Below are 24,564 nucleotides of genomic sequence, written 5' to 3' on the forward strand. Positions count from 1 at the left end.
TGACAGCAAATGAGTTTCCTGGATGGTTGTCAGGAAGTTCACACAAAACATTCTCCATAATCAACAGCTGGCATGCAGTCAAATGCATTTTATTCTCAAAGAAAATATAAGTGCCAAAGAGAAGAACAGAGTTACTGGCTGGCATCAGAAAAGAAGATGTGCCTGTTGGTGATCAGCACTTACTGTCTGCATCTGTCCCCCATTCATGACATTGATTTGGAGGGAATTTCAAGGGAACATAGGTCTTTGGGAACCTCAGGCAGCTTGGGGAGGAGGATGGGGATGAAAGACGAGCATTTATTAGCACCCATGACTTGCTGACTGGTGAATTAGGATGTTTATTATTTCACCGTATCTCTATGGAAAGTATATAGACTAAACTGGGCTTCCCTGGTGGCTCAGTGGGAGAGAGTCCGCCTGCTAATACAGGAGACGTGGGTCCGGGAAGATCCCACATGCTGCGGAGCAACTAAGCCCGTGAGCCATAGCTACTGAGCCCATGCCCTGCGCCTCGAGCCCGGGCTCTGCAATGAGAAGACGTCTCAATGAGAAGCCCGTGCGCCACAGCTACAGAGTAGCCCCCTCTTGCCCCAACGAGAGACAAGCCTGCGCAGCAATGAAGACCCAGCGCAGCCAAAAGTATATAAATAGATAAATTAGAAAAAAAAAAACTATCTGAACTAAACCAACTTTGGAAGATTTTAAATAGTGCTTTTATCTTTGGTTTCCATGAGGGACATCCTTCGGGAGACCTCCAGGTTGGAGAAAGGTCAGTTACCCAATATCTCAAAGTGAAAGGGTTTTATTTGTGCTGCTGTCCGAATAGGGCAGACCTGTCTGGAGGCCTCTCATTCCCAAGCAAACAACATTAACCTCGCTGATGTACCCACCCTCATGACAAACACCAGCAAAATCTTCCCCATTGCCACATCCACCCACAGTGTTTAAACTGTCCCCGTCTGTTTGCTAGCGTTCAAAATCCATCTTCTAACATCAGCAGACCGAACACAATGCCAAAAGTCACACGGCTTGTATTCTATTATCTTTCAGAAATTCAGTCACAGTGGAGGAAAACAGAAACAAAAGAAAAGTTAAGAGAAGACAGGAACAGAAAACAGAATGAAAGATAAATATGAATGAATCCTTTCAGTCATTAACTTCCTGATTTATTAACCAATTTTCTGGACATTACCATGTATCAGCACCATGTTAGATGCTGACATATGAAGTCAAATGATGCATGGCCCTAATCGTCACATAGGATAACAGAAAAGTAATCAGTAATTAGGGGTCAGTTTCTTAAGTAGGACAGGAAGGGTTAACAGCAATGTGTTGTAAGAACCATGAGAAAGGAAATAGTATCCAGCCATAAAAAAAGTCCTTGAGTATATTGTTCATAATTACATGAATAAAAAAGGACAGAAGGTTGTTCCCAAGGGGGGAAAAAAAAGTCCTGGGTTTTCCTGGTGGCAAAGAAGGTGGTAAAGGATCCACCTGCCAAGACAGGAGATACGGGTTTGATCTCTGGTCCGGGAAGATCCCACATGCTACAAAGCAACGAATAAACCCATGGGCCCCAACTACTGAGCCTGTGCTTTAGAACCTGGGAGCCACAACTACTGAAGCCCAGGCGCCCTAGAGCCCACGGTCTGCAACAAGAGAGGCCACCGCGGGGAGAAGCCCACGCACGCCAACTAGAGAGTCGCCCCCGCTCGCCACGACTAGAGAAAAGCCTGCACAGCCAAATAAATAGACAGTTTTTTAAAAAATAAACATACTTTAAAAAAAAAAAAGAAAAATCCCGCCATTTGTGACAACATGCGTGCACCTGGAGGGCATGATGCTAGGTGAACAAATAAGTCAGAGAAAAAAACAAATACCACATGATCTCACTTAGGTGTGGAATTTGAAAGAAAACCAAAAAACCAGACTGAGATACAGGGAACAGATCAGTGGTTGCCAGAGGTGGGGGCTGGGAGGTGGGAGAAATGGTGAAGGGGGTCAAAAGGTACAAACTTTCAGTTATTAAAAAAACTTAAGTCCCAGCGATGCAAAGCACAGCCTGGTGACTAGAGTTAACAACACTGTACTGACACCGCTGTGTGTACAACAGGCGGCTCGTGGGAAGCCGCTACACAGCACAGGACGCTCTGCTCGGGGCTCTGTGATGACCGAGATGGGTGGCTGGGGGGAGCGGGAGGGAGGGGAGATGTGAGCACTTATGGCTGGTGGCTGGGCTCCCCTGGTGGCTCAGACGGTAAAGGATCCCCCTGCAATGCAGGAAGCACGGGTTCGAGCCCTGGGTCGGAAAGACCCCTGGAGAAGGATATGGCAAAGCCCACTCCAGTAGCCTTGCTGGAGAATCCCGTGGACGGAGGAGCCTGAGAGGCTACAGTCCACTGGGTCGCAGAGAGTCAGACATGGCTGAGCCACTGTGGCTGATTCACACTGTTGTAAAACACAAACTAACACAACGCTGTGAAGCAATTACACTCCAATTTAAAAAATAATGACAACATTTTAGTGAATGTTTGAAAGTTGCTAAGAGAGTTGATCTTAAAAATTATCGTCACAAGAAAAAAATGGCAACTGTTCATGTTAACTAGACCTCCTGGGTGTTCATTTTGCAACATATACGAATACCAAATCATTATACTGTCCACCTGAAACAAAAGGAAAAACACAAGATTTCATTTAAATCTCAGAAAGACAGCCTTCCAGGAAGAGCTGCCGCTTTGCTGTGATTTGAAGGATTCCAGGACATCGTCTAGACGAAGAGGAAGGAGCAGCAAGCACTCGGAGACACGACTCACCTGGGAGATGCTCGTGGCCAGGGCCCTTGGTGACCTTTCTGACTGACGGAAGGAAAGCCAGCCCAGGAAGGTCAGAACCTGGGAACAATTACCTCTTTGGTTCTGGGTTCTTTAAAACAGTTATTGAGGATGCAGTCTAAAAAGACAAGGATGAGATGGCATCAAAGCACAAATCCGAGTTCCCGCCGGGTCAGGAAAAAGTGAGCCAAAGTACAGAGTTGGGGCAGTGTCAGTCACCCAGGATGAACTCTGAGCAAAGGATGAGAGCGGAGCCTGGGTACCGAGTTCGCAGCTGCACTCCAGGTCCTACGCACGGAAACGCAGGCGGATGAATGGATAAATACACTGTGATATAGCCTACAATGAAATACTACTCTGCAACATTAAGGAATGAACTATTGATGCAAACACATGTGGATGAATCTCAAAATATGATGTTGCATTAAAGAAGCTAGACCAAAAAAAAAAAAATACACAGCTTCCATTTACACAAAATTCCAGAAAATAAAAAAATTATCTGTGTGACACAAAATCAGTGGTTGCCCAGGGTGGCAGGAGAAGAGAATAGCCTTCAAAAATGAGAGGGAAACAGGAACATTTCCATATATACGTGTGAGAGAATTTGTAGCAGCAGAACTATACCCCAAGGTGTGCTAAGGGTACTGTTCTTTAGGAAAAACAAATCTAGTGGGAAATGATTCCATATGGAAATTAGCATTTACAGAAAAGAATAAAGAGCATCCGAAATGTCTCTACCTGATCACAGAGCCTCAGCCCAGAGCCAGCTGACCTCTGCCCACCTGACCATGTCCACAGCCATGCCAGCATTCCCTCCCACGCCCCCACCCCCGGAGCAGTGCTGGGGGTCACCCAGATGATGTCCTGTGCCCATCCTTGTCCTACTTCCAGGAGGGATACCACCTGGAGGTAGGGACCCTTCAGAGACCACCCATCGATATTACATCATCCTACATTTTCACTCTACCTGAAGTACTGCATCACTCTTTAAGACGGTATAAAAGGAAGTTTGGGGACATCATCATAGATTTTTTTTTAAAGCTTTCACTGAACAAAACTAAAAATTTTCCATGCTCTAATGATCATGCTCTTGAAATGTGCTTTGATTATAATCAAGCTTTCCAGGTGGCGCTAGTGGTAAAGGACCTGCCTGTCAATGCAGGAGATGTGAGGTGCACATTCGATCCCTGGGTTGGGAAGATCCCCTGCAGGAGGGCATGGCAACCCATGGGCAAACCCCAGTATTCCTCCCTGGAGAATCTCCATGGACAGAGGAGCCGGGTAGGCATGGGGTCAAAAAGAGTCAGACACGACAGAGGTGACTGAACAAAACACCAAGTATTTCACTGAATATTCTACTCTATGAAACTCAAACTCCCTGTATACTGTGAGCTTGTAACTGTATACTGGTTATGTGACCATACATCTCACAGGCAGTTTAGTAATTACCTGTCTCCACAAACCCATTAGACAGCATCTGCACCATGGAAACAGAAATAAAATCACTTTTCCTTATATTTGTTGTATCTGAATACAATATTCTGAAAGCGGCCTACTGAGGGAAGAATGCAGAGAAACTGGTGGTCCCTTTCGATCAGGATACTGTATTTTTAGTAAAGTATCAGAAGACTGCATTCACACTCAACACCAGTTAGTCACCATCAACAAACATTTCCAGGTATGGCTCATGTTGCGGGTGTGCATGCTCAGTCGTGTCCGATTCTTTGCGACTCCATGGACTGTAGCCTGCCAGGCTCCTCTGTCCATGGGATTTTAAAGGCAAGAGTACTAGAGCAGGTTGCCATTATGTTTCATGTTGCTGCTGCTAAGCCACTTTTCAGTCGTGTCTGACTCCGTGCGACCCCATGAACAGCAGCCCACCAGGCTCCTCTGTCCATGGGATTTTCCAGGCAAGAGTACTGGAGTGGGTTGCCATTTCCTTCTCCAAAGCCTGAAAGTGAAAAGTGAAAGTGAAGTTGCTCAGTCGTGTCAGACTCTTAGTGAGCCCATGGACTGCAGCCTACCAGGCTCCTCTGTCCATGGGATTTTCCAGGCAAGAGTACTGGAGTGGGGTGCCATTGCCTTTTCCATATGTTTCATGTTAACTGTTATCAAATTCAAGCTTTACCCATTCTATACTTATGCAACTTTTTTTTACTTGAATAGAATTTAGACCTTTATCCCTTTTGAATGTATCTTCATTTTCAGCCCCACCTTGTACTCTGAAGATTATCCAAACTCCAGATATTTATTTTCCCTTTGGGCTCAGTCACTTTTAAAATGCTGGCACCTTTATTCAAATTACTAATTGAAACAAGTGGCATAGTCTGAGTGTTAAGCACTGAATGCTTGTTTCTCTCATATTTGTATGTTGAAGCCTCTCCCCCAATGACAGGGCCTTTGGGAGATAATTAGATTTTGATGACCTGATGAGGGTGGGTCTTCATGATCGGATTAGTGCCCTAATTATATTAGGTTCCCCTGCCAGTCATTTTGCAAGTTATGGCCTTCTCTCCAAGAATAAGGCAAGAAAACTGAACCAACATTATTTCTTTTATAATATTCTGGTCTCATTAAAAGATACTGTTAAATAACTTGCCTTAATTTCAAGTGTATAAAATGAAATCTGCTATACAGAAAGAGTCAATCTCACAGTTAGAAAACACAGCCATTCAGGGATTCAATACTGGGTATGTGAGGAGCCAGGAAAGATGCTAAGGCTGCGATGCAAGATGTTTGCAATGATTACTACAACCCCTATTTCCCCAGGAAGTTATGAGTGAATACCAAACTCCTTGGAGATTTAGCCCAAGGCCAGATAGCTGTATTCAGGACACCTTGGAACGGTACCAGCTTCTGTGTTTGGGGACACGGGGAAGAATGAGGCTCTTTCACAGTTAGCAGCAGTGATGAAAGGAGATTCTGTTTGTATGTGCTCTGGTTATCAAGTGCTGATCAGAGGCAGGTCGGCTGTTCCGCAAGTGCAAGTGCTCTCCTTCCCAAAGTGAAAACAAAGCAGAGCTTTAATGGTTTCTTGTAAAAGCCATGAGCCAGACCTTATTTCTAATTTTTAAGTGATAATCACACCTTTGTCTTCTACCTATTTATACATCTATATTCTATTTCTATATGGTCTAAAAATATCTACAGGGACTTCCCTGGCAATCCAGTGGTTAGGACTTTGCCTTCCAACACAGGATCCCTGGTCGGGGGGCTAAGATCCCACATGCCTCAGGCCCCAAAAAATCAAAACTTAAAACAGAAACAACATTGTAGCAAATTTAATAAAGACTTTAAAAATGGTCCACATAAAAAAAAACCTTAAAAACAATACCCACAGCATTTCAGTAAATTCATGGTAACATCAAAAGATGTGTACTGCTAATCCTAAGAGACAATCTATGAGTCACATGGATAGACTATATATTCTCCTTTTTTCAAGCTATAAAAACCAACCAATAGTGGGAGTTACTGAGCAATCCAGAATCCCTTCCTGCAGAATGAAATCCTTATCACATCCTCTTTGTTTCAAGTATTAGTGATAGTGACAGTTGCTTCACACTGCACTGTGTAAAGCCTTTTCTAAAAGGTAAAGGAAAAATCATACCTTTTCCTTAACATTTTAATCCAGATGTCAAATCAAACTGAGCACCATTAGCAGGCTCTAAGAGAAAAAGAAGTCATACAAAGGCAAAATGCAGTCTGAGCTGTATGTGAAGAAAAAAAAAAAGGCTTTTTTTGATGGTCACCTGATATTTATGATGGCATCAGAATTTCACACACTGATTTTAGGTACCTCATGTTATTCTGAGCACTTTCTGGGATGTCACCTTAATTAATCAATCAACATTCAATCATCAGGCCAACACTGTCTCCCAAAACACTGGGCTGAGGATAAAAATAAGACAACTCTATGGGGGGGGGGTGGAGAGAAGAGAGCAGTGAGAAGTACTGTCTATTTGACAGATGAGATAAGGCGGAAGATAAAATGATCACAACTACACATCATGTGTGGCTAAGCCAATTGTCTCTGCCAAGATACTGTGTTAAAATAAAGAAAATTACATAAATGTAAGTCTCTGACCCCCGTATTTTTTAAAACAGCATTGCATCACAAATCTCTCCTAGTTCTTCCCGAGCTACTGTTTTGAATCCTGTTAGATGAGCACTTTTATGAAATATTACCATCCTTAATCTTTTTTATTTTAGCCTCATGGCATGGGGTATCTTAGTTCCCAGAACACCTCAGTCCCCTGCAGTGGAAACGTCCTAACCACTGGACCACCAGAGAAGGCTCACTATCCTTAATCTTATTGACAAGTCATTTCTATTCAGTGGAGAATAGAAGGCATTTTGCAGGGTGTTTTCTCAACTTTCTTTCTTTCTTTATTTTTTCCATTTATTTTTATTAGCTGGAGGCTAATTACTTTACAACATTGCAGTGGTTTTTGTCATACATTGAAATGAATTAGCCATGGATTTACATGTATTTCTCAACTTTCTTTAAAGTGCTGAGAACAACAGATGCTTCAAGCCCTCCTCTGCGGTCCCCACCCTCTATCTCTGCTTCCAACTAAGGCAGCCGTCTCCGTCTTTGCCTATATAAGAATTTTGAAGCTACTACTGGAGATCAACATAAAGCATAGTGATTTACTTTATTAGATAACTAAATAAAAATATTTTTAGCTTCATATATGGTGCCAGTGTCTGAAGTATGTTGGTCCAACGGGTAATTTGGAAATGAACTGGGCAGACAGGACCGAGCAGTGAAACTGAATCTACAGCCTTTCAGATGAACACTGAGTAGTTTCTTTGGCAAGCTGGGTTACTTCACTCATTTTCATTCAGTAACTTTTTAGTTTAACTTCATGCAAGCAAGGTCTTTTGAATGCTTATCTGCCATGTAACTTTTAATAGAGTAGAAGAAATATTTTAAAGTGAATACATGCCTGAAGAAGTGAAAGTCGCTTAGTCGTGTCTGACTCTTTGTGACCCCATGGACTGTACAGTCCATGGAATCCTCCAGGCCAGAATACTGGAGTGGGTAACCATTCCCTTCTCCAGGGGATCTTCTCAACCCAGCTAAAGCAGCTATAAAAGGCACACAGTGTTTTCCCTCCCAGTCTTTAAAAGAGAAAAGATAAATTCAGTAATGCTAAGGGGTACCACCTCTGGGCAGTAGAAGTGGGGGTGAGCAACATTCCAGAATTCTATTTAGGAAGGTATTGGATGCAGCCCGGTTTTCAGGAAGATTATGTGAGCACGTGCACTTCACTAGTGACCTCACTTGATTCTAGTTGTTTCTGGTTATTTCTCAAGTTGTGGCCCAACTTAGTCTCTAGAGACTTAGGGACAGAAAAAGCTCCCTGGTCTGACTGTGTGAAAATGGGTGTTGGATTTAGATAAATGTGCAAAGTCAAAGGAGGAGATGTTAGGGGTTTTTTTTGCCTTTTTTTTCTTTAAAAAAGAAAGTCTGATCAACTAATTTGCGTGGCTTTTAAACAGCCCCAGGGCTGAAAATGGAAAGACCACTGCAGCCAGCAGCAGGCGAAAAGGTCAGAAGATGCCGGCTGGGCTGCGAGCTTCAGCTGCGCAGCACGTGGTGGGAAATCCTTAGCAATCCTTCTCGGCTGTAACACGAGGGACCAGCCAACTCTCCCACTTTAATCCTGGACTCGGGTTAGGTGTTATATTACAGATCTCTGGGACAGCCACCAAGCAGCTGATTCTTAAATAGCAAGTCTCCTTGGCTTCTTCACCAGACAAGCTAGAAATTGTGGGGAAATGGAAGCAGTTTATTTTCTCCTTGTCCAGTGTCTCACTAAAATAGAGCTCTTAAGTCCACCAGGACACGCAGCATGAGGTAGCTGCTGGTAACAATCAAAGGGAAAACCTTATAACACAACATGCTTTCCCTGGTTCTCTCTTCCCTCTTGAGTGAGGAGGAGTTCGATTTTCACTTAGCTGTTTATAAGCCTAAATGTTAGTCACTCCGTCATGCCTGACTCTCTGTGACCCAATGGACTGTGGCCCACCAGGTTCCTCTGTCTATGGGATTTTCCAGGCAAGGATACTGGGGTGGGTTGCCATTTCCTTTTCCAGGGGATCTTCCCGACCCAGGGATCGAACCCGGGTCTCCTGCACTGCAGGCAGATTCTTCACCACCTGAGCTACCGGGGACTTATTCTAGCTTGCTATTCCTTCAATCTCAAGAATTTCCTAATAGAGTCACTTAAATATGTTCACAGACAAACTATGTAACTCCATGACAGCAATGGTTATTTTAGCTTAGGATAAAATCTTTTAGAATAAAACATACTCATGTCAGTCTCATAAGGGTAACTTGCATGCACTAAGCAGAGTGTCAGAATGTAGGACTAACTCGATATTGAGTGAAGTCGCTCAGTCGTGTCCGACTCTTTGCGACCCCATGGACGATAGCCTACCAGGCTCCGCAGTCCATGGGATTTTCCAGGCAAGAATACTGGAGTGGGGATCTTTTCCTTTTCCAGGGGATCTTCCCAACCCAGGGATCGAACCCGGGTCTCCTGCATTGCAGACAGACGCTTTACCGTCTGAGCCACTATGTTACACACATATTAATTAAAGCTCCCAGGAGGAGCTTTCCTAGTTCAGTGGAATCTCTTAAAGGAGATGCCCACACATTGATGACTGCTTCCCTATAAAGTCAGCAATCATTTTAATGTGGCAGAAAGCACTGGAACACGAGTTAGGGGACCCAGTTCTTGCCCGGACACTGGCACCAACAAGTACTGTGGCTGTGAACCTCATTTACAAAATATGGGGGAAAAAAATCAAGGCATCTAATTCAACTTTGCAGCCAAAGTCGGAAATGCTTGATTTCCACAGTAATTCCGATAGAAACTTACCCAGCCTACTGAAAAACCTCTAGAGACACACTTCTCATTGCTTGGCTAGGTAGCACGGTCTATTTTTAGAATGTTTCTCATTTTTAGGAAACCATTCCTTATTTCGGGTTAAAAATCTTTCTCCATCCAACGGTTACCCACCAGTCCTAGTTCTCTCCTCTGAACTCACACACGACCAGGCCCATTTTCCTCTCACCCGAGAGCCCTGAACATACTTGACGTTTCACACCAAGCCGTCACTTCTTCCAAAAGCCTCAGTAAGCTCCCCTTCCCTCGCTCTCCCTCCTCACTTAGTTGTCTGGCCTTCCCTGCTCCCCTTCTTCCCTGCTCCCCTTCTTCCCTCCTCCCACAAGCATTAATTCATAAACTATTAAGACACCCGTCCACACATGTGACAGGCATTCTGGACCCTCGCTTTCTCAGCCTTCTCTTCTGGATTTATTCCAGTTAGTCTGTCAATATCTTTGTAAAATACAGGGCCTTCAGAAGTGAACATTTTCAGAATGTGGTAGAACTATTACCTCTTACTGTGAATACGAGTAACCAATTTCCATTGATATAACCAATTCTTTTTGCCTGTGCCTAAAAACTTCCCCCAATACCATCCCTCCAAATGGGCCGAATTTGGATTTTTATTGGGGAGAATCTACCGACATAGATTTCTCTTCTTTTCCATCAACCAAATGATGACTATAGAGCTTCTTTAAGCTTACTCTCTTTGGGGCTTTGGATTTGCTTTAGATTTGGATGTAGCACTTTAGCTTGTAATAGAATGAAAGGGCTTCTTGCCCTAGAATGCTATACACCTCCCTTGCGGTGGCTGCTCTGATAAGCTCCTGCTTGATTTAACTTTACATTTATCTCATTCTTCAGTTTGGCCACTTTCTATAGATTTTACTCTTGGCAAGAAGCTGGTGGCAACAAACGCTGATCTGTGCTGGAATGGCTTTAGCCCAGAGTAACTATTTCCATTAGCAGAGAACTGCCTACAAGTTGTAAAAATGGGTGTAGGTTCTCTTTTCCTCTTTTCTTTTTACTTATTGACTGGTTCATAGAGAAAGCATTACACTCTCCTTCATTAGTTACCTACAGCTGTCAGGAAGCAAGCTTTTTTTTAAAAAAAGTTTTTGAATTTTAAAACAATCAAGGAATTCCTAATTTCAGAATTACCTCCAATGTCACTGATTTCTTCATTATAGAAACTAGATGGTAATGGTCTTCCCAGGTGGCACTAGTGGTAAAGAATCTGCCTGCCAACATAAGAGACATGGGTTCGATCCCTGGGTCGGGAAGATCCCCTGGAGGAGGATACAGCAAACCACTCCAGTATTCTTGCTGGGAAATCCCATGGACAGAGGAGCCGGGTGGGCTACAGTCCACGGGGCCACAGAGAGTCAGACATGACTGAGCACACAGCACACACACAGATGATAATACCTGCAATAATAAATGAAAATGGGATGTATTAATCAGGAATCTGCTGTTGTATTACTGGGCCTATTAGATACTATTATCTCACTCAATTCTTGCAGCTACTCTATAAAATAGGTCTTTTCACCTCTTTCAACAGAGCAGGAAAGTGAAGCTTTGAGAAGTAAAGCAACTTGTCTAACTTCCATGAGCTAATAAATGATGAGCCACTACCCTCCTCTTAGAGGAATGCTGTGCCTTCTTGTCACCCACTCTGCTGGTGATTATTTTTAGCCAATCCTGGGTCTGGTGTGTGCGGGGGTTATGCTAAAGGACACAGCAGGGCGTTCCGGGTGGTTCCTTTGGAAAGAATGGGAGTTTTATAAGGGTTCTGGTCTTGGTTCTGACACTAAGTAGCTATATAACCTTGGGCAAAATAATTATCTGGGAGTAACATCTTTGCTATCTATAAAATAAGTACCCTAACTTACGTGAAGCTTAGAGGATGTCATATCTGTGAAAGCACCTATGATGGGCCTGTGCACGAAGCAGACGCTTGACAGGTGTTCAATCATCCCCTGCATTTTCAAGCCCCCACTGAGCAGCACATTGTCATGTCTGTGTCTCTTCTTCCATCATCACCCTTGGATCATCTACAGGGAGTGACATCATAGGAGAAATGTCCCTTCTTGAATTTAGGTTTATCTCAACAGTGATGTCTTTTTTTAAAAAATTTTTTTAGATGGTATCTTTTTCAAAAAATTAGAAGAGGAAGTGCAGTAGCGTAAAAAGGAGAGCAACGAAATTCCAGTTTGAGTTATAACACGGGAAAAGGACCAAAGGGATCTTCAACATGAACATTCACAGGGACAGCACTGCCTAAGTTAGCAGTCAGAGACAGTGAACAGCTGCTGTGTGCAGGCATTCAGAGCCCGTGCCCACGGCCTCCTGCAAGGACACACACGTCTCTCCCCAGCCTGCCTTGGTTTCCCTGTCTGCTAAAAGGAGGTGTTGGTACCAACTCCCAGGCCTGCCTCGAGGATGGGTCAATACAGGAAAGGCTCCCCTAAGAGTTCCTGGAGCTCTGGCTTACTAAGTGTGATCAGTTGCTATTGTTGGTGTTTGGCTATTGTCTCTCTGTGGCGCTTGGGAAAACACCCTTCTTCCTCTGATGAATGTCGAGAACAACATACATGCCCGTCTACAGCTTATCCTTTAGTTCTCTAAAACTGCATGGCGACCGAATCTAACCCTGTGAGGTCTTTCTTTCAGAGTTGGTTCCGCCGGCCAGAAAGGATGGACTAGGGTCTCAGAAAACAGAAGACCCTCCTGTCTTGAGGCTCATCTGTCCGACTTGTGCTATTCATATCAGACCTCTAATGCAGATCCCACATCCATTTTCAACTTAGGAAAAAAATGTAAAGGCACAAAAAGGTAAAAAAAGCAAAATAAGTATCACATGTTAAAACTATCACATTTGTTTCAAATCTTTTAAAATTAATTCAATATTTACTGAATACACCTGGCAGGTGCTGGGAACGGAGAAATAAAACATAATTGATAAAGTCGTCCTTCCCTTTGTATGCCTCCCTGACCCTGTGTCCCTTGTTCCTTCCTCAGATATAACCACTGCAATAGTCTTGATAAGGCCTTCTTGTCCATTTTATATATATATATATATATATATATATATATACACACAGATATTCAAACAAAAATAGCATTGCTTTTGTACATTTTAAGGGTGCATATAAATTATACTTGATTTTTGCAGCTTGATCTATTCCAGTTCACTCACTGTAATTGCTGTATGTATCTTATCACATGAATATTCTATAATGTTATGCATTATAGGTTTTTTAGGCTTTATAGGTTATTTCCAGTTTGGGGGCTATTTCAAATGATGATGCTTTATACAAGTCTCCTTGTGTTCATAAGTGAGAATTTCTCTGGGAATTGCTATGTTGTTTATTAAAATTTCTAATTTTGGTAAAAACTACCATAGTGCTCTAAGAAAAGTTATACGATTTGCTACTGTCAGCATTTTTAAGTTTTCGTCAAGTTCATGGGTGTTGCATGGCTTTAATTTGCATTTCCTTATTACTACTGCAGTTGTGCATGCCTTTCAATGTTTATTGACTTGTGGTTTCCTCTGCAGTGAGCTGCCATTAATAATGGCTGCCTCATCTATGTTTTTAACAGGTGCTTATCTGTTGTTTGCATTTACATGTGCATGCTCAGTCATGTCCGATTATTCGCAATCCCATGAACTATAGCTCACCACAATCCTCTGTCCACGAGATTTTGCAGGCAAGAATACTGGAGTGGGTTGCCATTTCCTCCTCTAGGGGATCTTCCCGACCCAGGGATTGAATCCGTATCTCCTGTGTCTTCTGCATTGGTAGGCGGATTCTTTACCACTGAGCCACCTGGGAAGCCTTTCATCGACTGATTATATAAAAGTCATCTATATAACCAGCTATACTCTTACACAGATGGCAAATACCTTCTCCTGGTCTGTTGCTTGTTTTTTAAATCTCTGCCTAATAGTGTCTTCTGTCACGTCAAAATTTTTAACATTTTGATGTGATCAAACCTGTCACTTTTTATGGTTTGAGATTTTTCAGCCTTGCTGAAGTTACCATGGGTAGCAGCAAAGTCAATTACTATAATGAAACAAGTGATGGTGGAAGAATGAGACGCAGGTATAGAGTGGGCTTGAATCCTCAAACCACCATGTACTCGTCATAGGACTCTGAATAAAACAACCCGAGTCTGTTTCCTCTTGCTGGACACATCTGTCCATTTATCCAGCAAGTATTCTTTGGGTGTCTGTTGCACACGGCACCATCCTAGTGTGGAAAGTGCAGTGGTAAGCAAGCTGTGTAAAGTTCGTGTCCTCACAGACCTTATACTGCAGCAGGGAAGGCAGGTCCTGAGCTAAGCAATTAACCTACAACTGAGATGCTGTGGAGATGTTCTGTGAATTGAAAAGCATACAAACATGTGGTATTATGATTATCACTATGAAGGACACTGTGGAAAGTTCTTTGAAGGCTGCTCACACACTGAAGGTATAATTATCCTTTAAAAAAAAAAAAAGAGAATGAATCATTCTACTAGGTAGGAAAGGGTTTTATGCTCGAGGGCATCATGGACTTTGACCGGCAACCCGGAGACTTCCCTCCACGTGGTTCAAAGTCCTCCTCCAGCTTTGCCTGGACCAGTCCTCTAAGCAACAACTTCGTGCCAGGCAGATGGGTTTATCCCCTGCCCACAACACATCCAACAAGTCTTCGACTTTTCTCACCTAATCTTAGCCTCTTCTAACACTGTCCTCTCCTAGATCACGAAAAGTAATAAGCCCCATATTGTCCACCTATTTCATCTGCTTTTACACATACACTAAAATTTCTAATCAATTTCCACTACTAAACTGATAGGGAAAAAGTAGGGAAAGCAGCAGTAAATATATAAAATCATGTATATCATATATATATATGATATATTCTTTCCTCATGATTTGCCATACAACATACAAATCCAAGAATCAATTATGTTTAGGGTTTTAGCATGTGAAGTAGTGACAATCTGGTGGCAAAGGCAGACTGTGGAAGATTTGTTTTCTTGTACATTTGTAAGGGTTAAGGCATTAGATTAAGCACAATTAAGAGGCTCAAGACAGGCAATTTGATGTGGGCAGTTGGGCAAATAGCTGAAGTTTAATCTGATTATGTCACCCTCTTAGAAGGTTCTAAAGTGGTACTTCAAATTCATTAAACAATTTTCAAAATACATCCAGTTATGTGACTGCATCTGCAGGTGAGAATCATTCAGTGAGAAAAACTGCTCTTAAATGAGAACACAGTTTAGCTTTTCATTTTTCACTATTTAGCAGAACTCACACAGCCTAAAGGACAGAGAATAAAGTCTTTATCACTTTTTCATTCTCTGCAGAAAAAGTCCTGAATGTTAAAACTAAAATCTCAGGAATATGAAAAACTTTTTAATGTAAATATATCAATCAAGTTAGATTTTAAAAAGATCTCTATCCCAGGACAGAGAAATCTTAGGTTTGTAAATATGAATATGATGAAGGTTCTGTGGCAACAGCCATCAGTTTTGAGTACTTACTCTCGGCTAGCTTACATATTATGAGGGGCCTTATATATTATCTTACTTGATCTAATAGTCACCTTATGTTACTATATATATATTTTATAGATGAGACAAATGGAGTAGAGAATTGAACCTAGGAGTGTGTGGTGAAAGAGTTGTTTTCAAAAGTTGACAACATGAAAATAAGAAAACTAACACACTGAACTAGCCCCCTTATAACCTCCTTATCCAGGCTCTTCCAGCCCCAGCTGTTATGGAAACCAGCTTAATCTTCCTAAACAATGCTTTCATCATTTGACTCTCTATTCCAAAACCTGGTTTACAAAATCTAGAAGACACTTCCCAGCCTCAGATTCAAGACTCTTCAAAAATCTGGCTCCATTCATCCCGTAATCCCCTTGGTCTCTAACCTTCCAACTCAACTCTTTTTTTGAGCACCTATTCTGTGCTAGGCTCGGCAAAGATGTGTCTTTGTCCACAAGCTGCTCGCAGCATACAGCTTTTACTCAAATGTACTTGTTACTGCTTTCTGCTTCCTTGCCAAGTTATATCCCTAGATGGAATGTTCAATCCTACCTTCCTCCTTTTTCCTACCTACTAAAATCCAACCTACTCAAGATCTGGCATTGACCCCAACTCCTTTATGGTCATACACTAACCAGCTTTGCTAGAAAGTGTCCCTCGTTCCTTGAGAACTCCATCTAGAACACCAGCTTCCACATTCATGTACATGGGATTCTGAGCGAACAGATTCCACAGCCCAGCATTCAGATTCTGAGTCCACACATGTGGCTTCACCAAGTCCGGGGATGTACATTTAAAATTCCTGCTCCTTCCACCCACGCTAGCTCTCTGATGACGGGTTTGATGTTTTTCCCTCTCGCTGAATTGCCTCCTCTTCTGAGTACACTGGTGTCACAGACTCAATCTTGACCTCAGCTTTATCAACCCTGATGATTTCCGGCTCTTCAGTTACCAGCCACCTCCTGGTCCTGACCACATTCTTGGCCTGATATTGATGCAAAGGTGCCTTGTATTGTAGGGTTTAGATTTTTTTTTTTTAAATAACACAACTAATCACCTTATTATGTAAGTCTTATTGGATAAAATGTTACAGAGACATAAAGCACATTTACTGGCCTGAGTGACTAGACATCTCAGCTGCTGACTTGTTCATACGCTCCCGCTGGAGGACACGAGTCTCCCGCTGCACGACTGACTTCCTGAAGCTGGAGCTGTCTTTCCGATGGAAACTGACAGTGCACACTAACTGTCACACTGCCTGTTACTGACCATGTGCCAGATGAATGAAGTGGTGGGCACACCTGCCCAAAGGTTCACTGAGGCAGGGTACTGCCATGTCTCCTTGGTATCCATTTTAATGAACACGGTACTCAACGTAGAGGACATTTCTCTTTCCATCAAAAGAAAAATTAATGCAATTCCAAAAATTAATGCAATTCTATCAATTCCGAAGTGTGCACCAAGAACTTACGACTATGACAGACACCTGTTCTATCTTACACAAAGCAAGCACCACTAAGATCAGTGTTCTTTTCAGAAATCTGTTAAAACAGGGACAAATCCACTTACTTTTAAACTGTGAAGAGAAAAAAGATTTATGGTACAGTCATGACGTCCCTGGAGGCTCAGATGGTAAAGCGTCTGCCTGCAATGCGGGAGACCCGGGTTCGATCCCTGGGTGGGGAAGATCCCCTGGAGAAGGAAATGGCAACTCAGTCCAGTACTCTTGCCTGGAAAATCCCATGGATGGAGGAGCCTGGTAGGCTACAGTCCATGGGGTCGCAAAGAGGCAGACACGATGGAGCGACTTCACACACACACACAAAGCTAATCTACAAAAACCCCAAAAAACCACAGAAACATTTCAGTAGGAGAGGCAGGATCTTTAAGGGGTCAAGGAAATCACCACACCGCTGTTGAATGAACAGGGTAGTGAAGGCAGCGTGCTTTGAGTCTGAAACAGACTTTAGGCAGTAAATCCCAAGACGACTTGTGACACATGCCATTTCTTTTTAGCAATCGGAATAGATAAGAGGCCAAAGGATAGGAATGTTTTCCTTGAATATACAAACAACTCTCCATCCCATGGAGAAAAGGGATGTGAAAGAGCCTCCAGGTACAATTCCGACAGCAGAGTATTTTGCCGACAACCCAAGACACCCATTCTTGGGCATAACTTCACATTATATATATACATACATACACACACATATATGTAACATGACATTAAAACAGCCATGAAATCTGCATTTCCAAAATCAAGGAAGCTGCTGGCTCCAAGAGAGGGCGTCTTCCCGGTAGGAAAGCCTTTGAGAAGGTTGTTGCGCAGCAGCCCTGCTCCTTCCCACGGTGCCTGCGGAGCCCTGCACGGACCCCCAGAGGCAGAGAGAGTCGCTCTCAGGCTGAGCCCTCCGGAACACTCCAAGTGGCCTCACTGAGTTTTGTCTTACGCACACCTTCTGATTTCTTCTTGAAAGGCGCGAGTTAATTTTTAATCTAACTCTTCAGCATAATGGTCAATAAACTTTTTGAACCTGGTCAAAAAATAAAAATTACGGTCTCCCCAAGTTGCCATAGCATCTGTTATTAAAACTCGAAGATTCTAGTAACCAAATTCTACTAAGCCTTATAGAAAAATCAGTACTTTACATTTTTTAAGTATTGGAAATAAACCCAAATGGTGAACTCTCATTATGAACCAAAACTTCCTGTGCAGAGCTGTTGTTGGTCTGAGTGATGTCTCAATACTGCAGTCATTCTACTCAAAAACAGACTTTACTTCCTTTGTAAATTAATTATCTACTATTCAGGTGGTATACTAGTTAGTAGATTATGCACATATGTCGCTATGATCACCTCCATTTAGATGACTTTCCCTTATATGCTCCATTTCCATACAAATGAAACAGACTTTTAGGTTTTATATATATTCATTACTTTTCAATGTATGTGTGTATGGGTGTCTGTATCCATCTACCTACCTATTCTTATAATTTATGAGAAAGAAATTACATGGGGAAGTCATCCTGATTTTTCCCTTCTCATCTATAGTAATGAGAAACAGCTCTTCTTTCATCATATTTGTATGAGAAGAGTACATCTGCACTGGTTCTAGGATAAGGCTATAAGGATTAGCAAAAGAGGTGACATTTTTGGAGTCAGAAGGCTTGTGCCTGGTTTTGTTACCTGTAGTATGTGACCCTGAGTAAATCATTTATCTTGTTTGAAACTCAATTTTCTCACCTGTAAACTGGTAGAGTCTACAGGTCTTGTCTCTCTCAAAAGTCTTTTGTGAGGCTTCAAAACAGATAATGTGTGTAAAAATGCATTTAAAAAATCTTACTGATTAATAACTATAAAATACTACCATACTTGTAGTGCATTGAAGTGATAACTCAAAGCCAAAAAAAGGCAACATATGTAAAGTAAAAGTAATTATTCAGTAAATTTATGAATAATAGCTTTGTTTATATTACTATTAAACTATTCATTTTTAAAGAACTAAATGCTATAATTATAGATTTCATTATGTAAAAACAATATAACCTGGCCTGGTCTACAAATTATGAAATGCAAACAGAATTACAGAAATGCACACACATTTTGACTTCAATAAGAACTTATGAAATTACAGGTATCCCTATTTAGAAATAACGACCTAACCTTCCACAAATATAACGATTATGAAGTATAATACAAATGTGGGAAAACAAACACATGATCATTTACTAATGAGTCACTCGGGCTGTGCCTTGGTGAAGCATCTATATGACCCAAACACGCCAAAACTGAATGGTGGTGTTTTTAAACGCATTGAGAGACAGTCCTTTGAAGGAACTTACTGTGGATACATCTGCAAAGCAAAAGTTCATTTCCCAATTCATCCTCTGCAGGTGGGAAATGGGATGTAAGGAGACAGGCGCACTGCTCGGAGAGCCAGCGGAACCCACCCGCACTTGGTCGACAGTTGCTCAGCATTCACCGACCGGCAGGGATTAGGCTCGGAGCCTGAGCTACATCACTGAGAATGCAGACACCTGCCCTCGTGAAGCTCGTCTTCTCGTGGGAAGGACAAGAAAGCACAGAAAGAAGGATCAGAAGGTTCCCAGGGCTATGTAAATGAGTAAATTATAAAGTTATAGTGTTAAGGGAAAAAAACAGAGAGCCGTAAGGAGATGCAGGCAACACAGCTGAGAGCAGGCTCCAGTTTAAAACAGTGATGTTAGGGTAAGCCCAACTAAGAAGGTGTTAGGGAGACAACCACACAGCTCGCAGGGAAATACCCAGCCAGAGAGAACGGCCAGTGCAAAGGCCCCACTTGCTTCTAACAAAATCATCTTGTGAAAATGAGAGGAACCCATTTTGCTGATGAGTAAACAGTGCCCCAGAGTAACCTGGTCAAGGACACAGAGCTGGTCCACGACAGACCCGGGACGAGAGGCCAGGGCTCCTGGCTCCCGATTCAGGCCTTCCTTGAGGTGTGCTTGCTCACCAGGCGGAGGGAAGGGCCCTGCCCGCCCCGGGCACTGAGAAACGCAGGGTGTCCTCACTGATGCGCAGGTTGCCGCTATCATTATTAATCGGGTCCATCGACAGTTCTTAGAAAGGAGATAAAGCTCAAAAATAATTTCCTTTTCGCTTCCTGTGGTTGATATTTTTCCTCCCTCTACCTGTGGACTTTTCTTGGGTGGTCCATTTCAGTATCATATTATCAGTTAAAGTAAATATATTTCTTTGGATATTTGATAAAGGAAAGATGTTCAACACGGAAAGAAGCGATCAAATAGAAAGCATTTGTGACTCATGATGAAAAACAGCCAGCGAAGGAATGGAGAATGTGTGGAGGCTGGTGGTTTGGAGAGAAAGGCAGGATGGAGGAAGGGAAGCAGGGGGCTGGGGAGGTGGGAGAGAGAGAAAACACCAGGACAAGAGCCCCCAGCAAGGAGCTACATGAAAACGATGATGAAGGAACAAATTTCAAGTTAAAAAACAATCAGACGACGGGAGAGGAAACCTGGAGAAGAAGCAATAGTGGAAAAGGGGCTGGAGAGAGTGAGAGATATTTTCAAGTTAAAATATGAGATTAGACGATAAACAACACAAAGAAGAGAGAGGGAGAGTAAGAATCAGATTTCTGACACTGTAGATGCCGGAGCTGGTGGAATTACTAACAGCAAGAGGGACCAGAGACGCCTCTGAAAGGCGAGTAGCTCTCTTTCAGTAAGGCTGGGTTTAAGGTGGCAGGGAGGTTCTCACGAGTGGAAAGGGCCCAGCAGATAGGAGGTACATTTGGAAGGTGTGGATCATCCCAGAGCCATTCTGTCTAATACAGTAACCTCGATCTCGAACCACGTGTGGCTGTTGAGAAACTGTGGTGAGGCTGAACTGAACAAGTTCCAAGCATAAAACACACACCAGATTTTAAAGATTTCATATGGAAAGAAAAGAAAAAAAGGACCCAATGTTTCCTACACTTACTACATATTGAAATACTATTTTTGTGAATTAGGTTAAAAATATGTTAAAAATTAATTTCACCTGTCTCTACTTTTTAAAGTGACTACTAGAAAATTTAAAATCACACGTGTGGCCTGCATTATATTTCTCCTGGAAGGCATGGGTACAGAGCAATAATAGGAATGTTTTAGGACCACATAAGGGGAAGAGAATTCTGAGAAGAATCAGACATCATTTAGAAGGGTCTCAACTGCAAACACATGAGAGAAAGAAAAAAATATGTCATTATAACAGTTAACATTTACTGAACACTCACAGCACTAAATGAGCCACAACAAATGCATTAGCTTATTTGGTCCTCAAACCACCTTATGAAATAACATTAGCATCTTTTTTCACAGAAGAAAAAGCTGAGGCCAAGAACAGTTAATCTGCCCAAGGTCACAGTTAAATGCTGTGCTGGAATTCAAACCCAAAGTTGAGTCCACGCCTGGGGTTCCAAATTGCTACATCAACCCCAGAACAATTGACATTCTGCTATTAAATTGTTAAATTTTAAATGGCTGTATTTAAACTAGCAATTTATTATAATGGTTCATTGTTAAGAGTTGGTGAAATACCAGCAATGTGCTAATTCCAAGGTTAAGAAAAAACACAAGTGAGCAAATTTGTAACTTCAGAATTACCGGAAACTACTGATGTTGACACACTTTGGCTACGGGAGCCTAAAGAAGAGCTTCCAGTGCGATTTCCTGCCTCCAGTCAAGGGCTATTCCTAACACCCAAACCTGATGAGTTAGGGTGTACGCAGCCAGCTGTCCCAGGGAGGTGATTCTGGACGCAACTCTGAGCAGAAGGGCCCTGCCTCCTGAAGATGACTAGATAGACAAGGTGATCCACGTAAAGGTTCAACGCTCTGTTTCAGACTATGGACACACCTGAAACCTCCAAACTGTTATTAACATGTTTTGAAGGGATCAATTATAACTCAACTTAAAAAAAAAAAAAAACCACACGTCTTGAAGGGAGCTAAAATTGCAGCCTTTTGTTGGAGAAGCAAAAAGTAAGCTTACCCAACTGGATACATTAAAAAAGGATTTGCTACGCTTTTGAAGAAAAGAAAAAAAATGGCTTGATATTTTGACTGGAGTCACACATAGCAAAATCTCCTACAAATATCAACTTGCATAAAAATGAGATGTCTTACATTTGGTTTGGTTGGTTGCTTGTTTTTAATTACAAAGGAAATTTTCTTTCCTTTTTATCTCTAATTTTTTACTACCTATCTGGATAAGACAGTAGTCAGAACCACAAACTTATACAATGATGGCTAAAATCACATCATTTATGGAAACTTTACCAGGTAGATTTTATTAAGCAGTTTGGCTCAGATTATAAAAGCACACTTTCCCAGGCTTTAAACAAAGGATTACCATAAATTTATACTCTGGAAGTGGAAAAAAGGGAACTTAAAAGAAAAATGGGTTTTGGAGTAAGATGAATTAGCAGAGACACCTTGAGAGACTGTTCATGTTGGACTTGGATCCAGAGGGGTGTCTCTGAACCGAACCACTACCTTATAAACCCTGAACTTTCACACACTCTGCATCATTTTTTTTTTTCCCAAGTGGGAAGACTTGGATTTGGACATCTACAAGAGAAATAATTCTCCTCTGAAGACCCAAAGTTTCTGAAAAAGGCTTGTCTTCAGGTAGTATCAGCTTGCCCTTTATTCTGGCTTTTTCAGGTTCCCATGACTCTTCTATTCAGTTAAGGAGCTTTCTTGCACTTTTCCCTAACTCGTTGTAATTCATAATAAATTGGAGCAAAGGTTAAGGCTCTGAAGGACACAGCCAGTTAGCCCCAAAGACGCTTTGTCCACCCAGGTGCCAAGCTGCTAAAAGAACGGCCAACTCTACTCATCAAGGGCCACCACACCGAGTCCCTCGTCCAAGAGCATGTCTCCTCTCAGCACTACCTGTGATTCTCATCATTACAACTGTTAATTGGATAGATAATCCTATAGTCCCGCTACTGCGTCTCATTTCTACATTAGCATCAGTATGCTCCTTTACTGGGCTAATTTTTTCAGTTTACGGAGCACTGGCGATTTGCCAGGCATCGGTGCAGGTACCAGGAATAGAGCAGAGAACAAAATGACAAAAAAAAAAAAAATAATAAATAAACTCTGCTCTACTGAAACGGACAGTCCAGTGGGGAAACATATTCAATAAAGTCCAGAAACTAGCGAGAGTGTTAAACAACAGAGATGCTCAAGGAGGAAAAAAAATGAAGCCGACTAGGATCGTACGAACTGCAGTGAGTGGGGTGGGAAAGACTGGATTTTTAGGAAGAGTGGCCAAAAAAGAAGGCTCCTCCGTCCACAGGGAGATTGCGTGTGCCCGAAAGGGGAGAAGGGGGACAAAAATCCAGGACTGACTGGTGTCAGCTGGAACCGGCGGGGGGGCGGGGTGCGCAGGAGATGCGCGTTCCTTTAACGAGCCCTGAAGTGGGGAGAGGGGACCCTCGGGGAGGGAGGAGAGAAGCAAAGATACAACAGGGGCCACCGAGGACATACGCGACTTCGCATTTTGCCCGGGACTCTGAGCTCCGCACACACTTTCCTTTTTTTTGGAGTCACGGAATCAGGCTCTCCCGCCGACACTCTCGGGCGATGCCTGGGTCAGGGACACGCGGGGACACACACGCACACACAACACACACGCCCCTTTCTCTCCTGAAACAGAACCTAAGATCCAGCAGAAAGCCTCGTAAACTGGGAGATGAGCCGGAGCCTGCGGAGACAGCAGTTGCGGGGGGGAAAGAACGGAGCAGAGAGGCCCGCTCAGCTCAGTCCACACCGGGACACCCCGCCCCGACCCCGCCGTGCAAACCCGGGGAGGCCGCGCGCAGACACACCCCCGGCGCTTGCAGGCGCCGTGCAGGCGGGAATTCAACCGTTAGCGCCCCGGAGCCGGCGTGGGTCCCGCGGCGGGGCCGATCCCGCGCCAAGCGGGGCGCAGTCCCCCGGGCCGGACCGGGCCGGAAGCGGGGAGCGGCAGCCGCGGGACTAGGGGGGCGGCGCGGCGGGCACGTGCATGCAACAGGGGGCTGGACGCGGCGGCGGGCGCCCGGAGGGGCCGGGCGGGACCGCGGAGCCGGCGACCCGGCGGGCCCGGGCACGGCCAGCGCGCCCCCCGACCCCAAACGTCCGCCGCTCCCTCCCCAGGCCCGCGCGGCCCGGCCCGCCGACAGCGACGGGTTCCAGCGACCGAATCCGCAGCCCCCCGCGGCGCCGCCGCCGGCCGCTCGGCCCCCTTCCCGCCCCGCGCGTCGGTGGCGGAGAGGAGGAAGGGGCGGCGGCGGCGGAGGCGGGCGGCGCGCAGCGCCCACTCACCATGGCTGGCGGCGCGGCGACCCCGGCGGCCGGCGGTGCGCTGTCCAGGGTAGCCGGCGTCCCTCTGCCCGCGCTCCCGCCGCGCGCGCCCGCCGCCCCGCCCCCGCCCGCCGCGCGCGCCCGCCACCCCGCCCCCTCGGGCTCGCGCGCGCGCCCCCCGCCGCAGGGCCGTTTCTGGCGCCCGCCGCGCCCCGCCCCCGCCCCTCGCCCGGGCTTCGCGGAACGCCGCGCGCGGGGGCCGGCGGGGGAGGGGTGCGCCGGCCAGGCGCCGGCACCCCCCCACCCGCCACCGGCGCCCCCTGCCGGTCGGGCGGCGATGTGCAGGCCCGGCTCCCCCCAACAAACACACACATACACGCCGGCGCCCCCTGCCGGCCGAGCGGCGAGGTGCAGGCCCCGCGGGCGCCCGCTGTGTTCGGCCGCTCAACCTTCGCGG

At 44.2% G+C, this 24,564-nt stretch overlaps 1 protein-coding gene across 1 annotated transcript in view; it reads right to left on the reverse strand.

Moving 5' to 3' along the window:
- Positions 1-24,219, reverse strand: part of ELOVL2 (ELOVL fatty acid elongase 2) — a 43,785-nt gene extending 19,566 nt beyond the window's left edge. Inside the window, exon 1 of the mRNA XM_070457027.1 lies at positions 24,129-24,219. Coding sequence (XP_070313128.1) covers positions 24,129-24,131 — 3 coding nt within the window. The 5' untranslated portion in view covers positions 24,132-24,219. The remainder of the gene's footprint in view (positions 1-24,128) is intronic.
- Positions 24,220-24,564: the final 345 nt, after the last annotated feature.

The sequence above is a fragment of the Odocoileus virginianus genome, chromosome 27, assembly GCF_023699985.2.
Source record: "Odocoileus virginianus isolate 20LAN1187 ecotype Illinois chromosome 27, Ovbor_1.2, whole genome shotgun sequence".
Taxonomy (NCBI): domain Eukaryota; kingdom Metazoa; phylum Chordata; class Mammalia; order Artiodactyla; family Cervidae; genus Odocoileus; species Odocoileus virginianus.